Source organism: Macrotis lagotis, chromosome 1, assembly GCF_037893015.1.
Source record: "Macrotis lagotis isolate mMagLag1 chromosome 1, bilby.v1.9.chrom.fasta, whole genome shotgun sequence".
In the NCBI taxonomy this organism is placed as follows: domain Eukaryota; kingdom Metazoa; phylum Chordata; class Mammalia; order Peramelemorphia; family Peramelidae; genus Macrotis; species Macrotis lagotis.
In genome coordinates, this window is record NC_133658.1 from 579,807,086 (window position 1) to 579,831,558 (window position 24,473).

The 24,473-nt window shown below is 37.9% G+C and overlaps 1 protein-coding gene across 9 annotated transcripts in view; it reads left to right on the forward strand.

Moving 5' to 3' along the window:
- The window catches only part of KALRN (kalirin RhoGEF kinase), a 1,044,937-nt gene that overhangs the window by 615,030 nt on the left and 405,434 nt on the right, over positions 1-24,473 (forward strand). For all 9 annotated transcript variants that reach the window (XM_074214684.1, XM_074214682.1, XM_074214689.1 and 6 more), the window contains one exon: positions 4,310-4,484. In XM_074214684.1, coding sequence (XP_074070785.1) covers positions 4,310-4,484 — 175 coding nt within the window. The remainder of the gene's footprint in view (positions 1-4,309; positions 4,485-24,473) is intronic.

A 24,473-nucleotide genomic window follows, 5' to 3' on the forward strand; every position in this document is an offset into this window, starting at 1 on the left:
CATACTGCTAGTAAGTGTCTGAAGTCAGATTTGAATTTAGAAAGATGAGTCTTCCTAACTGCAGGTCCAGCATGCTAAACACCTAGCTTTTCTTTTAAGTATGAATATGTCCTTGATTTTATGCATAATAAATGTATTGGAAGGTGTCTCAGTGGGATAGAAGGCTTGATCTGGGGTCAGGAAGATCTGAGTTCAAATTCAGCCTCAGATAATAATTAGCTGGTTTACTCTGGTCAAGTCACTTAACCCTGTTTGCTTCAGTTTCCTTATCTGCAAAATGATCTGGAGAAGAAAATGGAAAACCACTCCAGTATCTTTGAATCCTATGGACAACATTGATGTAAAATGGTCCCTATGATCACAAAAAGTCAGACATCACTGAACGATTGAACAAAATCTCCTAATGAGTGTATTGTGAGCAAGCTGGACTAGATGGCCTCTGAAGTCCCTTCAAAAGTCTTAAGTCTATCTTATGATGAATTCATCTTTGTATCCTCAGCAGCTTGTACATTTGATTTTATTAAGAATTTTAATCTAACCATTAAAAAGGAACAAACAGGGGCAGCTAGGTGGCGTAGTGGATAAAGCACCGGCCTTGGAGTCAGGAGTACCTGGGTTCAAATCTGGTCTCAGACATTTAATAATTACCTAGCTGTGTGGCCTTGGGCAAGCCACTTAACCCCATTTGCCTTGCAAAAAAAAAAAAAACTAAAAAAAAAAAAAAGGAACAAACAAACAACCTCTGTGATAACTGTATTAACTATTCCTCTCAGGTCCATGTTATCTGCAAACTTGAAAAGTAAATGCATAGATATAGAGAAGATGAAGGACAGAACCTAGATAAATTCCAACCTCAAGGATTCAAAGGAGGATAAGCATCAGTGAAGGAGACAGAAATAGAGGGTACATGATATGTAAAAGAAGAATCAATAAAAGTGTGGGATCTCAGACACCAAGGTGGGAACAATACTCTAAAGAAAGTTGCCTCAGCAGTGTCTGATGCTATTGTTTAGCTAAGGAAGGAAGTTTGTCACCTCAGGCCTTTTAAATTTTGAAACTGGCCTAAATAGTTCTATAAATTTTATAACTCTTATATTATTATGATAAATTCTTATATATATTGATATCATAAGTATTATATTATTATAGTTATATAAATATCAATGCTATTATTTTATAAATTATATATATTATAGATATTACATTATAGTTATAGAAATATTAATGCTATTATTTCATCATTATACATTTTAATATTATAGCTATATAGATATTGTGACTATTATTATTATAAATTATTATATATTAATATCATAGATATTATTATAGTTACATAAATATTAAAGCTTCCACACAAGGCAGAATATCTTGGTTAGAAGGACATATTCTAGAATAAGAACAAAGTGTTCTATTTCTGTATGGAACAGTTTAGATTCACCTGAGAAAAGCTCTTTTCCTCACTATCAGGTTGAATTTATAGCCTGAGCAAGAGATATCTCAAACACAGTATTGTTCATAGCAAAGAGGGATCAACTGAGAGAGTAGATCATTCTATGTAAACCTATTTTCAGTGCAGGAAACTCAAGCATATGTCCAACTGGCAATGGGCCATTAACATTATTTTCTTTTTTCTCTTTTTTTGCTGAATTTTATTTTAATGGTAGTGTAATGGATAGAGCACTGGGCCTGGAGTCATGAAGATGTGAGTTAAAATTTGGCCTGGGCAAATCATTTAATCCATTAACTTTCTCAGTTTCCTAATCTGTACAATGAGCTGGAGAAGGAAATGACAAACCACTTCAATATCTCTGCCAAGAAAACATCAAACGGGGTCACATATAGTTGAACATGACCAAAAAAATTGGACATCATCAATGAACATTTATATTTATGGATAAGGAAATTAAGGACCAGAAAGTTTAAAGATATATAAATAAGGAGGAAGTGCCATAGCTGGGATTTGAACTCTGACTGTAGAAACTGTGTTCTGTGGCACCTTGTTATCAATAGCTTAGTCTTGTATTTGATGTTATTGTTCAGTCATCTTCAGTCCAGTATGACTTTTCACAATCCTATTTGGAGTTTCCTTAGCATTGGTTTTCCATCTCCTTCTCCAGCTCATTTTACAGATGGGCAAACTAAGGCAAACAGTGACTTGCCCACTCACATCAAGTGGCTAGATTTGAACTTAAGAAGAGGAGTCTTCTTATCTTCAGGCTTGGCACTCTATCAGCTGTGCCCACTTAGCTGCTTTTACACATGACTGGCACATGATAAATGTTTCCTGGATCAAATAAGTAGCAGATGTCTTGCTGATCTGCATTGGTAGAGGGAGATCCTGCACTTCAATGAAGTCATAGCCCTGAACTAAGAAAGAAAATTCATAATGTACTCTGGTAGATACCTTACAAGATATACAACTATACAATATACCATACAACTATATAATAGGGGGCATTCAAGCCCCCTATAATTAAGAAGAATCATTTGTAGTCCTATAGGATCATGTGTAGACAAACTCATCTCTCTGGTCTGATTCTCTCCCTTCTTATCTATCTTATTCCAAGATCAATGAAGGGAGAAGGAAAAAAAAATAACTGGTGCTTGGTGAGCATCCAAAAGTAGATAGCAACGTGTTGGATGCTTTACAAGGTTGTTTACTCAGAATCAAACTTTACCTTCTTGAAATACATGCAATCAGACCAAAATATTCAGCCAATACAAATGTTGTCAGGAATAACACTCTCTCTCTCTCTCTCTCTCTCTCTCTCTCTCTCTCTCTCTCTCTCTCTCCCTTCACACATCATATATACATATATATATATATATATACATATACATACATACACACATATAGTAGAGATATGTAGTGAGTTGATTAGGGTTGTAAGAACCATGGATATTCCATATCCAGACAAATTAAATCATAGGAAAGCTGGTTTCCTTCTGGAATGGGATTAAGATTTAGTGGAGAAGATAATGTTTCAGAAGGGATTGGAATGAGGAAAAGAAAGACCTTTATAAGTTTCAGAAAGGGATTGGGGAAGGATATAATAAGGTATTGATCAGGAGAAAGTTAAAAGACCAAAGTGGGACTAATGAATCCACTGGTACATTTAATTTTTTTTTATTAAAAGACAGCTTAAAACATTCTCCAGTAACAGTAGCATCTGAAGATTTATCCAAGAACTCTGTCATTTACACTCAGAACCTAACAGCATCCTTACTTCTTGAAGAAAGCATAGTCTCAGATTTTTTAACATTCTCTCAGGACTCAGATTTTTGCAGTGGTTCAACCTGCAAAGAGCCTTGGAGAAAGGATGAGAATTCAATTTATTTCAACAAGCATTTATTTAATACCTACTAAGTGCCTGAAGATAAGCTAAATGGGCAGGAGGAAGAAGAGAATGGTATAGGAAAAAAGAAAGAAAAAAGAAAATGACTCACTGCCCCAGTGCTTATATTCCCCAACTTCACTTCTTCTCTACCATACACCTTCTGCTTTAGCCAAGCCTTAGAAATGCCCTTCCCTCTTCTCCCACATATCAGCTAGCCTAGGACAGTTAACATTTTCAGTAACCAACTAAACCTTTTCCTTTTAGGAACCCTTTATCAATACCCCACTCTGACAAGACTACATCTTTACTCTATTTCCTGAGCACTTAGGCATTCAATCTATAATTGAACATATTCCATATTCCTTTCACTCTTTTCCAGTTGTTTGATTAATATTTTCATTTGGATCTTGACTCTTCCAAATACACTGTAAATTTCTTGTGTTCTGGATTACATTTTTTGTTGGCAAGGGGAGTCATTCATGAAAATTGATGTGCTTTCCAAAATATTTTTACATATTTACATTTGATCTTCAAATACCACTGGGTACAACAATCAAGCAGTTGCATTTTTTAATTATTCTTTTGCCTCTACTACCCAATTTGTTGTTTCCATGCACATGATAGAGGCCAAAGAGACAGTAGGATAGAGTAGAAATAACAATGGATTGGAAACCAAGAGACTTGAGTTCTAATCCTCACTCAGCATCTAACTAGCTATGAGCATCTTGCTCTCCTTCTCTAGGACTGTTTCCTCATCTGTAGGATGAGGATGTTGGATTTCTGAGATTCCTTTCAACTCTAGAACTCTACAGAGGTAAATGAACACTTATTTATTGAAATACAAAAGCTTCCTCAGAGCTTTGGCTTTGCACATTGGTTCAATTGCTAGGCATGCCAAAGAGATTTTTCTACTAATTGGGACCATTTAACATTTTGGACATCACCCTTCTTTCCTCCCTGTTCTGCTACAGGGACTCAGCGGTGTCCAGCAACAAGACGCCTCATAATAGCTCCATCAGCCATATTGAATCAGTCCTGCAGCAGCTTGATGAAGCCCAAGTACAGATGGAAGAGCTTTTCCATGAGCGCAAGATCAAGTTGGACATCTTCCTACAGCTTCGGATCTTTGAGCAATACACCATTGAGGTAATAGACTAACTTTGTATGGAACTGACTTTAGGGACCAATGACTAGAGTGATGAGGACCTGGTTCACTAAAATGAAGGAAAAAGCATGGCTCAGGAGTCAGAAGATCCGGATTCAAATCCTCCCTTTGACAGTTATTCCTTGTATGACCTTAAGTAAGTCATTTAACTTTTGTGGGCCTATTACCTCATCTATAAAATGAAGGAATTAAACCAGATGAGCTCTGAGGTCACTTTTAGTCCTAAGTCTCTGATTCTATGCCAATGAAACAGGGAAAGAGATTTGCTAACTAATAGCTTCTGGGAGATGGTGTAAGATGATATGTTTTAACTGTACATTTTTTTAGACATGATCTAATTCACTTATAATGGGCCAAGAGGATCCTTGACCCCTCTACACATTTATTCAAATGCCTCATCCCCCAAGACTATATGACTGTGTCTTTTTATACACATTTACAAAACCCCAATTTTACATGATTTTATTTGATCCTCAAAATAAACTTTTGGTAGCAGACCACTCCTTATGTTATTGTCTATATTGCCCTGTATGGTGCTGCCATCTACAAAGTAAAGGGAAAAAGATAGTGTAATGTAGTGAGAAGAATTTTGAACAAGAAGCCAGGATACATGTGTTCTGATCCTGGCTTTGCCACTAACTGCAAGGCAATATAATTTCTGGGCCTCAGTTTTTTTTTATTTTAAATTGAGAGCATTGTAATAGATACCACTGATAAAGAGTCCCATTTCTATTGTTTTTTTATTTGTGTAAGAATTTTCTGTAGTATTTTGTCAGTGCTGTGGAGTAGGAATCCCCTATTCCCTACTCTCTAAGCAAATTTATTTCACTGTGCCCCTGTGTCTAGTAACTTGCATTTTCAAAGTCTCTCATTGTTTGCAAATTGGTTAACCAGTAAAGGAGCATGGCCTCACATAGCTCCTAGGAATTAGGTGGTACAGTGGGTAAAGACCAGACCTAGAGTTATGAAGATTTATGTTCCAGAATTCAAGTCCTGCCTCAGACACTTAGCAGCTGTGGGATCCTGGACAGGTCACTTACCTCTGTTTACCTCACTTTCCTCATTTGTGAACTACTTCAGTATCTTTGCCAAGAAAACCCCAAAATGGCATCATGAAGAGTCAGACACGACTCAAACCATTAAACAACAATAACAGGAATCAGGAAGGGGAACAGGCTGTTTTCAAAAAGCAGGTAGTATTCTCAGCATTAGGCTTACTGTATATATAGATCAAAGTGAATGCTGTACTTGTCCAAGATAGCAGGACCCAGAAAGGAAACCTGCTGGCAAACAGAAAACTTATACATCCCCTATAACTAAGTTAGTCCTTATAGAAATTAAGAGAGTAGATTCAAAGGCTGATGAATAAAAAAGCAAAGTTTTGTCTTACTCCAGTCTAGTCAGTCCAGTCAGTTGCCAAATTGTATCTCCTTGCATATTTCATCTTCTTATATAACACTCCTGACAATAATCATATGTCACAGATTTCTGGGTCAATCCCATTTTCAAGAACAGAATGTGTCTTTTTAACAAGACTTCATAAAAGGGAGTAGCCTTTGTCAAACCATGTGTTCTGATTGGGAGGGGATAGGTATTGGACAATATGGTCCAGGTGCCTGTAAACCAGGGTTTTGCAGAATTCCTCTCCCCTAGTACCACCTATCATCTACTGGTAGAATTATCAGGAGGGAAAATTGTGGAAGCAAATGTAGTTATTTTCAATTGTACTTTTATCTTACTGTTCCATCTCCCCAAATCACCACAAAGCCCTCTGATCTGGAATGTCTGGGCTTCATTATATTTGAATATGCTGTTGTAGAGGGCAAAATTGTTGGTTTCTGTCTTCTTCTATATCTCTTTTCAAGTCCTCCCCTCAAACCAGTTGTGGTATCCTCTTTCCCTATCAACTAGTATCACTATACTATAATCTGTATGAAATAGATATACTATTTCTGTATGAAATAGATATACTTCATTCCTTCATTGCCACCAACTATATTCCCTCTCCTCCCATTAGTTAGCCATATGAATTGAACTATGTCTGTTTTACAAATGGACTGAGAAAAAGTGTTAACAATTCAGCACAAATCCAATTTCTCTCCTTAAATAACAATTTAAAACATATGCTCTATATGGTAAATCATAGAAGAGTACTTACTTTAGGCAAAAGAAGACATTCTAGAAAAGTTAAATATAAATCAAAGATTTTTTTCAACCAAATCATTATCTTAGATGCAGCAATAGAATAAATTGTTATTTAAAAGAAATCTTTGGTGAATTCTTCTGTAAATGAAAAAATAAATCACCTCCCCCTCCGGAAAGCATCATTTGCATAATGTATAGTTTTCAAATATTAGGTTTACTTCGAAGGTAGTCTCAGCAGATCTTGAATGAGACTTGAACCCTGTTTCTTAAGGACTGTTCAAAAAATACTCCCTCCTCCAAGTATCTCTCCAACTTATCTATCACTGATCCTTCAAATTCTACATTTTTTAATTCTTATGCTTATAGGGCTGGTCCATATCAAAATGCAGATAATCTTGATTGAGTTTCAGACTAAGGTTTGTTAGTAATTACTATTTCAATTTCTATTAATTTAAGATGTGCCAACTGAGAACATATTTTGTTGAGGGGAGAACTGAAGAGTATAGTATAGTGATTCTAGTTGATAGGGAAAGAGGATACCACAACTGGTTTGAGGGGAGGACTTGAAAAGAGATATAGAAGAAGACAGAAAACAAATTTTGGCTACTTGAGAATTTTTCCCAAAACTGACTTATTTTAGCTATTCCTCTGTATATTGTTGGCAAATATAGATTCTGAGTATACAAACTTATTAACTACTTGGGAGATGCAAGCACTGTGGTAAGTCCTATGACAGGTGCAGAGATCAACAAGATATAGTCCCCAGCAGGAGAAATCAGACAGTCACACAAATAATAGTGATACTGTCTAGAACATGGTGACTGCATAAGAGACAGAGAAACTAAGCTATAATGTGAAATCTGTCTGTACAAATGCAGACATTTTCCCATAAGTATTATTAAAATTAAATATATCTTCCCACTTAGCTTTGGGCAAATCATAAAATCATAATTCAATGTTTCAGTTGTGCAACTTAGTGTATCAGGTTTTGAAGTAGAAAATATTTTTCAGGAACTATCTGTTTTTTTAAAAAACCATTGGCAAGTAGCCTAACCTATTGTTCAGGTTCCTTTCTGAGACTAAATTACAGATGAGTATCAATCTGCATTGGTGGAAGGAGCTTCCATACTGAGAATTCCCAACAGAGATGAAATCATGGGTTTCTTTTTTCCTTCTTCCTCCTCTGCCCTTCCCCAAGTATTTTAAGAACAGAAAATTTCCTAGAACAGTTTCTGTTGTGATTTTTAAAGAACAAATTTACTTATTCAAAATTATATAATACAAACTCAGCCAGGAAGGTAATATGCTGTGATGTACATAATATCAATTATAGGTTAATAAGGAGGAAAAGTGGGAAGGAGTTTGAGGATTATTTCTTGTCCCTAGAGCTCTGAGAACATCCTTATTTGTCTTCTTGAGGAGCTTATGATTGAATCAAATATTCCCTATAAAAATGCAGTCAGTTTATCTAACCTGAAAACATTAAAATTTCTAGTTTGGTGGATACAACACCAAAATAATGGACCAAGAGAAAGGAGATCAGAGTTCTAGGACCTCACTAGCCATATGACCTGGAGAATTTTTTAAAATTCCTTTGAGCCTCATCTTTAAAATGAAGAGGTTTCCTGGATCTCTAAGGTCAAATGAAAATAATTAGATTTTTTTTAATGTCTAATTCCCTGTAATTCTCTGAGCTTTACAAAGTGCTGTGCTTTAAGTCAGGTGATCCATCAGCAAAGCACCCATTAAGAACCTACTGTGTACCAGAATAGGTAGGTAGCATAGTAAATAGAGTCAGAAAGAACTGAGTTCAAAACTGTCCTCAGACACTAGCTGTGTGACTCTGGATGAGTCACTTCACCCTATTTGCCTCAGTTTCCTCATATATAAAATGAGTTGAAGAAGGAAATGACAAACCATTCCAAAATCTTTGTCTAGAAAAGCCTAAATGGGGTCACAAAAAGTAAAACTGTCTTCCCCCTCCACCTTCCTTCAAGGAACTTATATTCTAAAAGTTAGGGACAGCATGTTCTTACATAATATATGCAAAATTAACATATAATAATTTTTGGGAAAATGACACTAGCAAATGGGACTGGAGGGGTGGGGATCGGGAACAGATTTATATAGAAGGTAGGATTGGTGCTGCCTGGAAAGAAACCAGGTATTCCAAGAGGCAGTGATAAGTATTGGACCTGCTGACCAGCCAGTGCAAAAGCCTGGAGATGGGAAAAAGAGCATTGTGTATGTGTGTGAAATAACAAGTAGGTTGGTGCAGCTGGTCCATAGTGTATTTAGTGCTGGATAAAACCCAGTGAGTTTTGTATTTGTCCTCTAGATACAACCCCAATGCCCTATTCTAAGTTGCCCATCACCAGTGATATGTCATTATTTGTCACAGCTAAAAGATCTAGACAAAATTCTGTCATTATATTAGGTCAGCATATTAAAGTGAAACTCTGAATTTATCTAAATACAGTCAGGTTCTCCTAGATTTCTTGAAATACATTCATATAATTGCTTTAATTTATTATTCCCCCTAAAATAATAGTTCTACTCAAAATTATGAGGTCTTAAACTGTTCTGAAATGATTATAATAATTAGAGGTGGCCTGGCATCATGAATAGAGAGCTGGCCTTGGAGTCAGGAAGGTTCAGATCCTGCCTCTGATACATCATGATTGTGTGAGTGTGAGCATTTAACCCCTCAGTGGCTCAATTTGTTGGTTTTCTTAGGACTCCTAAGTTTCTGAAGTAGTCAGATGCCTATATCTGTACAGCCAAGACCACTATCAGAACCCAAATGTCCTGGCTCTTAATGCAGGATTCTTCCCACTGTACCACATTCTATTTGTCTTTTATTCTATATACATGGGAACCTGATCCTGGAAAATAATTGCCCTACTAAGCAGATAAAATCACAGGTCCCAGCCCCGCCCCTTCTGTCCTCCCCATCAGCATAATAAAGACCTCCCTCAGAGCACCATAGGGAGGCTCAAATAAGATCATGGAGGTAAAACACTTCGAAAACTTTTTAAAAAGTTACATTTTTTTTTTTAAAAAGATACATGCTGACATTTGAAGTATGCTTTTTGAAACCCAGTTTTACCAGTGAGGAAATTTAGGTGTGTCAAGGTTAAATGGAATTCTGTGAAGTTACACTTTTGAGAGCCTTAACTATCAGCTTTGGGTGGAGAAGTCAGCTCACCAGATGTTCCTTTACGTGATGAAATCACAGGTCTGTATACCTCTCCACTCCTATCACCCCACAAAAATAACTGAAATTTATAAAAACACATCATCATTTATAAAAATGCTTCCCTAAACATTACCTAAACTCTAATAAAAGGACTTTCACTTATTTTTTTTACTTATCCATTCAATTATAATGTAAGACTTTATTCTCCCCATTTTACTGATGAAGAAAGTAAGGTCCAGAAGGGTTAAGTGAATTAATTGCTCACCATCATACAGCTATTAAGGATCAAAGGCAGAATAAGAGTCCAGATTTTCCTAACTCCAAGACAAAAGCTCTAGCTTCTATGCCTGTGATGTTCAAAGTATTTTTTGAGGATCTCTAGGAATCCCTAAAACCTTTCAGGAGTCCTTGAGTTCAAAACTATTACTCTAATAATATAAGGGTTGTCATTTCAGTCATGTCCAACTCTATGACCACTGAGAAAACCTCAGCAAAGCCATTAGAGTGGTTTGCCATTTCCTCATCCAACTCATTTTATGGATAAGAAAACTGAGGCAAACAGAGTGACTTGCCTAGAGTTACAGAGCTAGTAAGTGTCTGAGACTGGATCTGAATTCAGGTCTTCTTGCCTGCAGGTTCAGAACTCCTTAGCTATCTGTCCTAAGATATTATTTGCCTATTTAAATACTCCTCCCTTTTTCAACACCTATATCTGGATGAGGCCAGATTTTCTTCATACGTTTCTATCAAAATTGCAACAGATAAAACCATACAGGAGCATCCAAATATCTTTAAAGTCAGATACTAAAAAGATGTATAAAAACATATACACAACAGTACAACTCTTCTTAGTGTTTTTTTTTTTTGCTTTGGAAAATATAGTTATTTTTCATTTTAAGTATTATGTTAAGATACAATGGATTTGTTACTGTTATTTTTAAACAAATTATTATGTATTTTAAATATTTATCATTTTTGATCTCTAATATTGTAAATATTGGTAGGAATATCCAATTTTTTCTAAAAGCTCTTTTGGACAATTCTCAATAATTTTTAAGAGTATAGAACTAGTCTTGAGACCAGAAAATTTGAGAATCACTGCTCTAGACTATATTGCCTTTCATGATATGATTTATCCATGATCACTCTCTTGTAGTATGCACAACTCTTACCTTCTACTCATTAAAGTATTTCTCTTCATGTGCAGAAACATTCACCTTTGCATACTGTGCAGGAGCATAGCTCTAACAATTAGGACATGACTATATAGGGTATAGTGAAACTGTAATATTCAGACTATCTAGTTTAAAAACAGCTGACAAATTAAGACATACAGAAACCTTTGTTCATAGAAATGGCCATGAAGAGACCCTGCTCATTTATTCATTTATTTATTTGTTCACATTTTTATTTATTAATTTTTACATTCATTTATTCATTTGCTCTCTATCATGCATCCAACCATCCATCCATCTATTCATCCATCCATTAACCCTATAGAAGGCTGCTAAAATCAGCTCACTGATTTTAACACTGAAATTCTACTTGGTCCATGATAAAAGTCTCTGCTTCAGATCAAGTTGCCACATTGATTTTTTAAGGGGTGAATTTGTTTTGAATGGCATGCATTCTGTGGGTATATAGCAAATCTCCAGGGAAGCAGGCATCTACTTTTCAGTTAAAGCTCTGGGGAAAAAAATCAAGCACATAAAGAGGTGCCAGAAGTGATCTGACAGAAACCAGAGCTGGTCCTGAGATTTCAGGACCCACAGTTGTGGTTTTCCTGTCCTTAAAGAAATGCATTTACTGAGCATGCTCCAGATTCTTGTGGTTTACCAAAAGGATCACGAGAGCATGAAGGCATCAGACCATGACCTTGAAGCTCTCTCTCTCCTCTTTTTTCATCATGTCACTAGTTTTATTCAGTTGTTTAATTAATGAATTAAAAAATTCATGATGCCTAAATTGTTGCATGGGATTTTTGAATTGCTGGAAGAGTTTGTATCAGGTCTAAAGGGATCAAAATTGATTTGGGGCTAAGACTGGTGCTGCCAAAAATGAAAAGCTGCCATTCTAAATCTAAAAGGTATCTTTTCCAGACAAGGGTGACAGCTTCATTTTTGATTCAATTTCTCATAACTACTAAGAAACTTAAGATATCATGTCTCATTGGGAAGCCCAGTCTTCATAGTCTTCTCCTCCATAATTAATCTCCATTTATGTCAAGAGCACACAATCAATTTTTTTGATAGATCAGGCAGACTTCTAGACAACATAGAACTCAACCATCAGCACTTTTCCTGCTCACTATTCTTACTCACTTTAGCATACTATTTAGTACACAATATGCATTAAAGAAATGCATTTCAATTCATTCATTTATTCACTAAGACAATACTTATCATCAGAGGTTGCATAGTATGCTTACTCTTCCTCATGGACTTAACCAGGAGGGAATAGCCAAGACTTCCTGTGTCCCATGGTCTTCCAACGATCCCTTCTCTTGAGATTCAGTATTAGGCAGGTAGGTCCTGGGAGACATAGAGGGAAAGGGGCTGGCATTGCTGGTCACTGGGAGACAAAGAAGAGACAGGACACCCTGTCTACTCACTATTGGACTTTCCTTTGTCTCCCTCTATCTTCCTTCCATCAACTCTTCATGTCCTAAGTGAAAAAAAATTTCTTCTTATACTTCTACTTTTCTACTATCTCAGGTTTCTTTCAAATAATCTTTAAAGCATGTCCAGAATAACCACAGCATTTGGGTATTGGCTTTACCCTAACAAAAACTTTAGAATTTAAATTGGTACAGGAGAGGATGGGCTGAGATTAGGAAAAAAGGTTTATTGAATCTAGTACTTATTGGAGTACTAGAGAAAGGGAAACCAAAGAAAAATTACTAAAGGTAGAATACTGGGTTTGGAATCAGAAAGTCCTAGGTTCAAATTCTGAGTGTAATGATTACTAGCTTCATGACTTTGGGTAAATCCCTTAACTTCTCTGGGCATTTTCATCTGTAAAACATGGGAGGTTCAATGACTTTTTAGGTCCCTTTCAGTTCTAAGTCTGTGATCCTGCCAGAAGCACTCACAACTTACTATAAGTTAACAATATTCCACCATAGCCCTGAAAAGCTTGGCTAGAACCTCTACTGTACCTCTTCTGGCTTGGTTCCCTGACTTATGGAATGCAGTTTCCTACTTGGGCAGCATGACCTCAGGTTTCCCATGCTAACTGGGACCAATATCCTTAATGACAACTCACTTCTTCAAAGCTAGAGTACAACTTCTGTGTGTCTTGGCAGACTTAGGTTCAGTGCTGTCTCCCCTGGCTACAGATGCTGTAGCCACCATAGCCCATTGCCCCAACATATTACTGGACATTATTAGCAAAGTCTTTATGATGAACCAGAACATGTCTCCCTATAACTTCTAGAGCACCAAGTTTTGGGGTTTTTTTTAACAAGTTTTCCAGGGTCCTTCCCTCTCCACATGACATTACTTCAAATATTTGGAGATGGCCACCATGTCCCCTGTTCCCCCATGTCTTATCTTCTGTAGACTAAATATTTCTGGTTTCATTGGCCTGTCATTCTAAAAGATGGTTTCCAGATGCCTCCATATTCCAATTGTATTCCCTTGGACCCTTTCTTATGTGTCAATGTCTTTTAAAGTGTGGTATCCAGATTAGAACAAAGAACGCCAGACATGGTCTGTCCAGTTCAGAGTAGAAAGGAACTAATGACTTCCCTTGAGCTGGACACCTCATTCCTATTAATACAAGGCTATCCATTCCTCATTTGTGCTTTGTCATGCCTGCATTCTTTTCTAAATACTCACAAACCATCTGCCTGATAATTCAGTCTGGTGTTTTGCCAACCTTGCTGCTATTCCCCCCTCAAACCCCAAACAGACACTCATTCCCTCCTCATGAAAATTAAACTACTTGCCCTTCTGGCCCCACCCCTATTCTCAGTGATTTCTTAAAATTATCTTAAAATAAGCTTTTATGAAAGAAAGAAGGAAGAGACTTATTCTACATTGTTCCAGAGGGTAATGTCAGTGGGTGAAAGTTGTAAGAAGCAGACAATGGCTCAAAAGAAGGAAAGTTTTTCCAGCATTTAGAACCATCCAATAATGGAACTGACTGAATCTTCAGGGAGTGAGGTCTCCAGTACTGTAAGTGTTCAAATAGAAACTGCTTGATTATTCATCAAGGATGCTTTAAAGAGGATTTTTCCATTGGGTGACTGGAAGATCACATCTGTAATTTCCTTAGCACCTGGCTAAGTGATTCATCTATATCAGGAAGCTTGAATTGGCTTAGAAGGGACTAGATAACCTAACCAATAATCTAACTCCCCACCTCCATTAAGGAGAAAACAAAAGGAATAAATTCTGAGTTAGTATGAAGAGTTTGGCTTATCAGTGAGAAAAAAACAAATGTTCATAGAGTAGGAATTGTCAGACTCAGGGATGGGTGACTGAGGTTTTAGAAAGCCGTTATGGGGAGAGTTTTTGAAATCTGAATTGATTTTGTTCTCTCTGGGACCCTGCCCAAACACAGGACAATAGATGAGATCATCTCAAGATCCTTTCCAAATCCATGTGTTCCCTAAATTTTCATGATTGCTGTCTCGTTCCATGTATCATTTGGTGGTGGCCATGGTGGTGATAAGTACAATAAAGATGAAGGAGGAACTCATAGAAATAAGTTGACCATAAAAGACAGATTCAACAATTTCTAAATCTATTGGAACAGAGCTAAACTTTGTGGTTTATATTCTTATTGCAAACATGGAACATTCTAAAAAAATTTTATCCCTGAACTTCCTAGTTGATAAGCATTAGTAATGTTCATTGCTTTCTATCTTCACTAGGTTTTCCTGGAAAATAGGTAGAGGGAATTGAGGAAGCATATTTCTACTATGGGAAGCTAGGTGGTACAGTGGATAAAAGCACCAGGCGTTTAAGTGAGGAAAATCTGAGTTCAAATGTGGCCTCAGATACTAACTAGCTGTGTGACCCTGGACAAGTCACTTAAGTCTGCTTTGTTTCGTCATCTGTAAAATTAGCTGGAGAAGGAAGTGGTAAACTATTCCAATATCTTTGCCAAGAAAACCCCAAATGAGTTCAGGAAGAGTTGGGTACAACCGAACAACAACAAACTAGGTCAGTCACTTGACCTTTCCAGTCTCAGTTTCCTCATCTGTGACATGATGAGGTTGATCTAATCTTCTTTGAAATTCCTCCAGATCTAAGTCTGTGATCCCATGATGAGTTTAACTAAGTTCACACAAACTCATCACTAAGTTGGCTTCTGAATGAAGCTTCTCTTATCCATAGCAGATCACAAAAATCATCTATCTTCTAAGGTAGAAAGAAGCTGCAGTCTTTGATGTTGAAGAGGACAACTAGAGTCATTAAATCATAGATTTTTGAAGTATTGGGCTATAGTCAGTAGTTGCCAGACACAAGTCATAATTCTTTTGCCAGTGTCTGTACCTCCAAAGTGGTGTAGAATAATGTAAAGCGTACCAGACTTAGAGTCACAATCAATTTTGTTGTTATTCCTTTGTTTCAGTCATGTCCAACTCTTTGTAATCCCATTTGGGGTCTTCTTGTCAGACCACTGAAGTGGTCTGCCATTTTCCTTTTCCAGTTCATTTTAGAGATGAGGAAACTGAGACAAATGGGGGTCAGTAAAATGCCCAGGGTCACAAAGCTAGGAAGTGTCTGAAGCAAAATTTGAACATAGATCTTTTGGGCTCTAAAGTTCAAATCTAGGTTCTCTCATTGACTAGCTATTTGACCATGGGCAAAGCACTTGAAGTCTTTGAACCTATTTCTTTTTACCTGTTAAGTAGTAATCACAAAGTAGTGATCTGACTATCCTAAGAAATGTTTTTAAATCTTAAGTAATATTTTATCTGATATATCCATTGCCAGCAGGTTTGGATTTCTTTGAATATATTCTCCCTTCCATCTCCTTCTCTTTCAATTTCATCATTAATTCAGTTGGACTGACTGTCCTTGTTATCAAATGGGGATTGGTCTCTGGGAGAACCTCGGAATTCCTCCAATGATGGATTCAGGCAATCAATAAGCAATTGTTAGCTACAAAATACTATGGATACAAAGAAAAGCAAAAATACAGTCCCCTTCAAGGAACTTATAGTCTACTAGGAGTGAGGGGAGGGGGAGGAACAAAGTACAAATAACTTTGTATAGAAAGATATAAAAATACCTGCCTGACTTAGAAAGAGCAAGAATGAATATTTTCCCTTGATCCGTGGCTTCCTTCTTATTAGATAAATATATCATAGTAGGGTCACTATTTCTGCATAATTCAACTTAGCCAAATAACACTCAATATTCTGCTTTACTGTCATGGTGACTCTGAGCCTGTTGAGTATTTACTACCACTGTATTTAGGGGTTCTGACTCTGTCTCCTTCTTTTCTCTCCCTCTGTCCTCATACATATCTCAGACTATGAGAACTCTTGGGATATTTCTTTCACAGAATTTTCCCATGCAGACCTTAATACAACATATACTGAAAACAAGTTCCCTCTACAATATATCCCAGAGAAAATTCCTCAGTCTTTACATTAAGCCCCCCAGAGAGGGAGAATAACCTGCCAAGGTGCCCATTCCACTTTCTGAATAGCATATTGTGATAGGTTTTTTTTCCTATTTCCCTCCCTTAGATGGAACCTAAATCTGCCTCTTGGTAGCTGCCCTCATTGATTGGAACTCTACCCTCTGGCACTAAGAGAACACCATTAGCACATTTAGAAGGAAAAGAATCCTAGAAATCAGAGTAATTTGTCTTTGCAATCTGCCCAACAAATGAACTTCTAAAACTGGCCTCACTGGTTAATTTTTCTTGGGCCTAATAAGCCCACTGGGCAACTATACCTCCCTACTTAACTTTTAATTAAGGTACTATTGGTAGAATCACACAAACCAGATGGTCAGGACACAAGGAAGATAGTTGGGGTGGAGAAGATGTGTTTAATTACATAAACAAAACATCACTACTTAACCCCATATGCCTTACCAAAAAACCTAGAAGAAAACAAACAAAAACAAAACAAAACAAAACATCAATGTTACAAATAGGAAGTGTGGGGGAGTTCTGATTATAATGTAGAAATGATATTCATAGGTTTATAAATCTAGATATAAAGCTATCTAATCCAACCCCTTTGGGTGGTTATTTAATCATTTCAGTCACATCCAATTTTTTGTGACCCCATTTGGGGTTTTCTTGGCAATGATACTGGAGCAGTATCCTTTTACAGATAAAGAAACCCAAGACAGAGTTAACAGGTTATCCTGACCTAGTTGTCTGGGCTGGTTTTTGAACTCAAATCTTCCTGAATCTAGACCAGGTACTCTATCTAGTACATTAGCTAGCTGCCCTTTTGAATTACAAATGGAGAAACTGAGGCCATGGGAGAATGAATGACTTGCTCAAGGTCACACAAACTGTATGAGTCAGAGGTAGGATTTGAACACAAGTTGTCTCTTGGACTATTTTGAATCAAGATTGGCTGGGGAAGTCCTGAAATTTTCCTTTTGTGTATGGCATTTTATGGGTTTTTTTTCTGTTTTTTGTTTTTTGCTATTCCCTGATTGAGTGCTTCTTAGAATCATCATAGCCCTTTCCATATTTAAAAAAAATACTTTTTGATATAATGAAAATATCTTCACCCCCAAATGATTTGCTTATTTCAAGCAATATATTCAGTTCAGTGACATTAAATCACAATGGAACTATTTGCTGTTCATTGTAATGGGATTTGACCCTACACATAATATATGCACATATTAGATTTGGTTAGATTACATTGCATTTTCTTCCCCTGTGTATTCTCTTTTCAAAACCCTCAATTTTGAGTAAAGAACATAAAATGAAATCTCCTAGTCTGCCCATTACATGAAACAATTGTTGTGTAGTAAAGAATTGAGCTAATGGGCATAGGGTTCAGAAAAAGCTAACAAATGCATTCTGGTGGGCAGGAAAGTGGCAAGTGAGTTTTAATGTGGGCAAATGCAAGGCATGGTGTCCAAGGGGAAATAATTGGAACTCTCTTTAGACGATGAAGGCCTGTGAATTATTGCTTATGACCCAGGAAAGGGGGGGAGTCACCATAGGTTGTTCCCTGAGGGCATCAGTCCAATATTCTCTCCACCCCACAACCCTTGGGGCTGCTGTGGGCAACAGAATAGGAGGCTGCATGGGCTTAAACCTTTAAATGCAACCTTCATTTTCCTACAGAAATTAAGCTGGCTTCTCATTATGAGAGTAAAACCCTTCCTCCAATCTTCTCTTTAAATCTCTTCTTTTCTCTGACTTACACGATCACTCTGTCTCTTGAGCAGGTAATTGTTGGGACAGAAATGCTGCCAATGCGCCTTTCAACGAGGTCACCACTATCAAAATGGCACTCCAATTAACTAACAAGTGGGAGGGAGAGGTAGGCCACTGGAGCCAGAAAAGGGTCTGAGTGGGCCAGAACTGAGGTGGGGATTATTTAGAGCTAATTGAGTGGAAAGAAAAAAGGAAAGTAGGTTGATTGAAAGTTGAAAGCCCTGTGGATATCTTGTGTTTCATTATCCACTTTTCATCCCCTACTTTCTGTCCTGACCAAGTTCTTTCCAAGTAGAATAAAAGAACCAACATTTCCTTGAGACCACATTTTGTATTCTATTTCAGCTTGAAAAAAAGAAACAGAAGACCCTGTTCCAAATATCTGGGAAGGGCACCATTGGGAAAGATTCTAAGTTAGCATTTCTTCCCACTCTATTAAAAAGAAAAGATACCGATTCAAGAAAGGAGTCCTCAGTATCTCAAATTCACCTTGTACAAGAGGGCATTCATTGTCTACATCCAGAACCCCATCTATCCTACAAGCTTCTCTAACTTTGTGAAGATAACTCTGTCCTTCCAGTCCAAGAATTGTGACTTAGGAGTCACTTTCTCTCTCCCTTTTGCACCCCTCCATGACCTGTCTGCCAATTTTTGCCAATTCTGCTTCCACAATATCTCCCACATCAGATCCCTTCTCTCTATTCACATGGTATCTACCCCAATTCAGACCTTTATCACTCCTCACCTGGATTATTGTAATGGACTCCTTACTGGTGCCCCTCTCCAATCTATAGATTAAATAGCACTTATTAAACAACTACTAGATGCTTGCCATTATGTTAAATCTTGAGGATAAAAAGAAAGGCAAAACCAGTCCCTGTTGTCAAGGAGCTAATGGAGAGAAAACCTGTAAACTATATACCAACTAAATCTCCTTAGAATAAATTAGAGATAATTAACAGAGAAGGCATTCCCATTAAAGAACAGCAATCTATCCCTCCCTTAGCTGCTAAATTTATACTCTTAGGGTAAAAGTCTAATCATGTCACTCCCTTACTCAAAAATCTTCATTGACTTTCAAGTGCCTCGAGGAGAAAAGACAAACTCTTCATCCAGGCTTTTGAGTCATTTTTGGTCCTCTGTGATTCTTCCTGATCCCATGTTGAGTTTTCTTAGCAAAGATACTAGAGTGGTTTGCCATTTCTTTCTCTGGTTTATTTTACAGCTGAGGAAACTGAGGCAAACAGGGTAAAGCAACCTTCCCAGAGGTACACACAGCTTGTGTCATCCTAGATGGAGCACTGACATTAGGATTAAGAAGATTTGAGTGTGAATTCTACTTCAGACAGTTTACCAGCTGTGAGGCTGTTGGCAAGTCATTTAACCACTCTCATTTCCTCATCTCTAAGATTATGATAATAATAATAATATCTACCTTAGGGTTGTGGTAAGGATCAAATGAGATAGTATTTGTAAAGAACTTTATAAATCCTAAAGCAGTATATAAACACTATCTCTTGTTATGATTATTTTCTTTTTTTTTTCATGGGTGGATCACATTCTTTATGATAAGTCCATCACAAAAGTTACTTCCATATTTTTCCAATGTTACCATTGCTGATGACAACTCCCTCCTTTCTTATTTCTCCACTACCATGTACTATATTTTCTCTCTCCTTTCACTCTGACTTTGCTGTAGGGTCACTGAGTGGCTCAGCAGACAGATCCCTGGTCCTGGGGCCAAGAAGCCCTGAGCCCCCATACCACCCCCTTAGGCCCAGAATCCACCTGGCCCTATGGTCCTGGACAGGCCTTCCTATCCCAGCCCCTTGCAAGAAGTAACAAAGAAAATGTGTTATATCTGACCACTCTCCCGCCATGGTCCATCCTCTCCTCCTTTATTCACATCCCCACCCCTTTCCCCTGCTCCCCCCTCCTTCTTACTCCAGATGCCTATACCCCATTGAGTATATTTGCTGTTTCCTCTCCTAGCCATCTCTGATGAGAGCAAAGGTTCCCTCATTCCCCCTTGCCTCCCCCCTTCCATATCATTGCAATAGCTCATTGTAATAAAAAAAATCTTATTGTGTGAAATATCTTGGACTATTCCCCCTCTCCTTTGTCTTTCTCCCATTCCATTTCCCTTTTGTTCTATTGACTCCATTTTTACACCATATTTTATCTTCGAATTCAGCTTTCTCCTGTGCTTCAGCTATAAAAGCTCCCTCTACCTGCTCTATTAACTGAGAAGGTTCATATGAGTATTATCAGCATCATTTTTCTATGCAGGAATACATGTATTTTCCCCTTCTCCTCCAATCTCCATGCTTCACCTGAGTCCTGTATCTGAAGATCAAACCTTCTGTTCAGCTCTGGCCATTCCAAAAGGAACATTTGAAATTCCCCTGGTTCATTGAAAGTCCATCTTTTTCCCTGGAAGAGGACATTCAGCCTTGCTGGGTAGTTCATTCTAAGCTCTTTTGCCTTCCGGTATATTGTATTCCAAGCCCTACGAGCTTCCAATGTAGTTGCTGCTAAGTCCTATGTGATCCTGACTGCAGCTCCATGATATTTGAACTGTGTCCTTCTGGCTGCTTGTAATATTTTCTCTTTGACTTGGGAGTTCTGGAACTTGGCTATAATATTCCTAGGGGTTGGTTTTTTGGGATCTCTTTCTCGGGGGGGATCGGTGGATTCTCTCCATTTCTATTTTGCCCTCTGCTTCTAGAATATCAGGGCAATTTTCCTGTAGTAATTCTTTGAAAATGATGTCAAGGCTCTTTTCCTGATCGTGACTTTCAGGTATTCCAATAATTTTTAAATTATCTTTCCTAAGTCTGTTTTCCATATCAGTTGTTTTTTCAATGAGATATTTCACATTTTCTTCTAATTTTTCATTTTTTTTGGTTTTGAAGTATTGATTCCTGATTTCAGGTAAATTCATCAATCTCCCTGAATTCTATTCTTTGTCTGAAGGATTTGTTTTCCTCACAGAGTTTTCTTATCTCTTCTTCCATCTGGCCAATTTTTCTTTTTAAAGCATTCTTCTCCTCAATAACTTTTTTGAACTGTTTTATCCATTTGACCTAAGCTGGTTTTTAGCATGCTATTTTCTTCAGCATTTTTTTGGATTTCCTTGACTAAGCTTGCTGACTTCATTTTCATGTTTTTCCTGCATCTCTCTTCTTTCTTTTCCCAGTTTTTCTTCCAACTCCCTCATTTGATTTTCAAAGTCTTTTTTTTGAGCTCTGTCATAGCCTGAGCCCAATTTCTGTTTTTCTTGGAGTCTTTAGATGCAGGAGCTTGTGCTGCCTCATCTTCAGACTGAGTATTTTGATCCTTCTTGGGCTCATTTGTAAAATATTTCTCAATAGTCTTCCTTTTGTTTCTCTGCTTGCTCATTTTCCCAGCCTGGGCCTGGTTTTGGGGTGCTTCCTGAGCTTTTGGGACACTCCCACAAGGGTCTCAGTGTGTGAGGCTCTGTCCTCCCTCCTGGTCTGTGAATGACCATAAGCACCCCCTCTGCCACAGGGCTGAGGTGGGGGGGGGGGCTGCTGTTCTATGGGGGGGCCTAGACTGTGATCAGGATCTGAATGTGGTCAGAGCCCCAGAGTCCTGTTCCAGGGGCAGAGGACAGAGCTCTGCAATCTCTCTCTCTTCACTCCCCTCCCTCAGCTCAATGGGCCCATGCCCTGGAGGCTCCTGCTTACCGGCCCCGCCTGCTTCTGTTTCCCTATCTGGGCTGCAGAAAGACCAAGCTGCTGGCTGTGTGCCCTGAGGGCTGGGCTCCATGTGCTCACTCTGGCAGAGGTCCCCCACTGTTCCCCCACTTTGTGCCCAGTGCTCCTCAGGGTGCACCTCAGGAGACTCCCCCACTGCTGTGAGCTGGGGCTCCCAGCACCCTGGGGCTGCCTCCGGGAGGCTGAAGTTCTTTCACTCTGGCGGGCCACCCCTCTGGTGGGCTGCCCCTCTGACCCCGGGGAGCAGAGCCTTTCTGTTCTTTTCCAGGTTATCTTGAGTAGGAGAACTGCCTCACTGGGTCCCTCTGTGGGTTCTGTCTCTCGAAAGTTTAGTTAGAGTCTTTAGCTTATGAGTTTTATCAGAGAGCTACTAAGCCTCGATCCCTTCTTGTCACCATCTTGGCTCTGCCCCTCTATGATTATTTTCATTATTAGATTCCATGACTCATTTTCAGTAGATTCATATTATTTTTGAACTTTGATCATTTATTGGAATAGGGATGTTTAGAGAAGCAGCTTCTTGGAGAAGAAAGGGTTTTTGACCTGGAGTTAGAAGATCTGAGTTCTAATCCTAATCTAATGCTCACTAGTTCTGTGACCTATGGACAAGTAACCTCAACTCTGAAGAAACGTTTCTTTTGCCATGAAAAGGGAATGATACTTTTTCCACCCATTTATTTCCCCCACAGGGAAAATGTAGGGAAAGCACATGAGAAAACAATATGCTATAGTTGATGAGTGGTGATTTATAGGTTTCTCTCAGGTGACTGAATTCCTTGTCAAATTCTGATTTTATTATCCTTAGTAACAGACAAAAAAGGAGGAAGGACCTGAGAAAAGCAGGAAATGTTATAGACCTCATCCTGCCTAACTTCTGTTCTTTTGACAAGGCAGCTCAACAGCTATGTTGTAGCATGATTCCCCCTCTGGGACATAGATGTTGCTGGGGTTTTTTCACATTCTTGTTCTGAAGAAACTCCTGGTACAAGATCTCATAACAGAACTCTGTGTGAAAACTAACTAAAAGAATTAACTAGGGCTGGTCAACTGGGGCTTTGCCAAATTCAAGGGATATCAACATCACTTGTGGACCTTAGCAGTATAAAAACAATAGAGCTAAGTATCTTATTAGCAAGAGCAAATAGTTGAAATAAGAAGTTATTAAGACAGTATATCTGAGTAAATCTCTTCCTTGACTAATACCGCCCCCCCCAATTCCATTCAGTTTCAAGTCAGGTAGTATTTGCCTGAGGGGCAAAAATTCCTACTTCCTCTTCTCTTACACCTGTTTTCTTCAATATCTCCACCTGCTTTTCTACTTCTTTCATACTTTGTGTCCATGCCAAAGGGTAGAATTCTCTCTTGGCTAGGTAGATAATCACTAGGGTAGGTTGCATCTTGACCTCACTGTTGCACTGATATGGCTGAGTTCTGTCTATTCCTGCCTTTGACTTACTGTGCATTAGCTAGCTTAGTCATTTCCCTCAATCTTTTCATGCCTCAGTTTGCTCCTCAGTAAAATGGGTCATACATACACATCACAACAATGAAACCCCTCAGAGTAGTTTCAAGGATAAAATAAGGCAGTAGAAGTGAAGACACCTTGAAAAAAAAGTTAAATGTTTTCTGCAATTATAAAGTAATTGAATTGTATTCATTCAAGATGCATTTCCATGCCTATTATGTTCAGAGTACTGTACAAAGGGCCATCTGGGTATATAAGAAAAATAAGATGGGGTTTCTGCCCCTGAGAAATAGTCTAGTGGAAGAAGCAGAAGCCTGTATGAGGGGGTTAAGAATTAAAGTCCAGAGGGAAGACTAATTAGCAAATTCATTAGGTAGAACAAAGTTGATATTTCAGCTAGCAGCTCTTATCACTTATTTGTTTGAACTAAGGTCTTTTATCTCTTCATTAGAGTCTTTAGTAACTTTCAGTAAATGATACTATAAAATTAAAGCCATCAGAGCACTGCTTGGGAATGGGTTGTTTTGGAAAGGCATATTTTCTAAACAGTTGAGAGTTTAGCCTTCTAAATACCAACACTTATTTTATTGCAAACATTTACAGATGGAAATCATTTGAAAATTAATTGCTTATCTCCCTCTTAAATATATAACAACTTTTTTTGATGGCTCAAGGTCAACATTATGAATAGCAATTACTATACTGGGTTATAAATATAATGAAAATAGAATAATATTCTCAGGGTTTATAAGGTGTATACCAAATGATCCAAGACCACTTTGCTTTATGAGTTTTTCTGTTTGCTTTTTATTGTTTCTCTCATATTATGGCAATGCAATATAATAAACATTTATTTAGTGGAGTGAGCCCTGGGCTAGATGTTGAGACTTTCCTGTGGAAAGAACATTGACTATAGAATTAAAAGATAGGGATTCAACCTACCTCCCACAACCCTGACTCCCATCTCAGGATGTTTTACCTTTATAATTTCTGGAATATAATGTAACTTACCTGGCCCTCAGTGTTCCACTCTATAAAAATA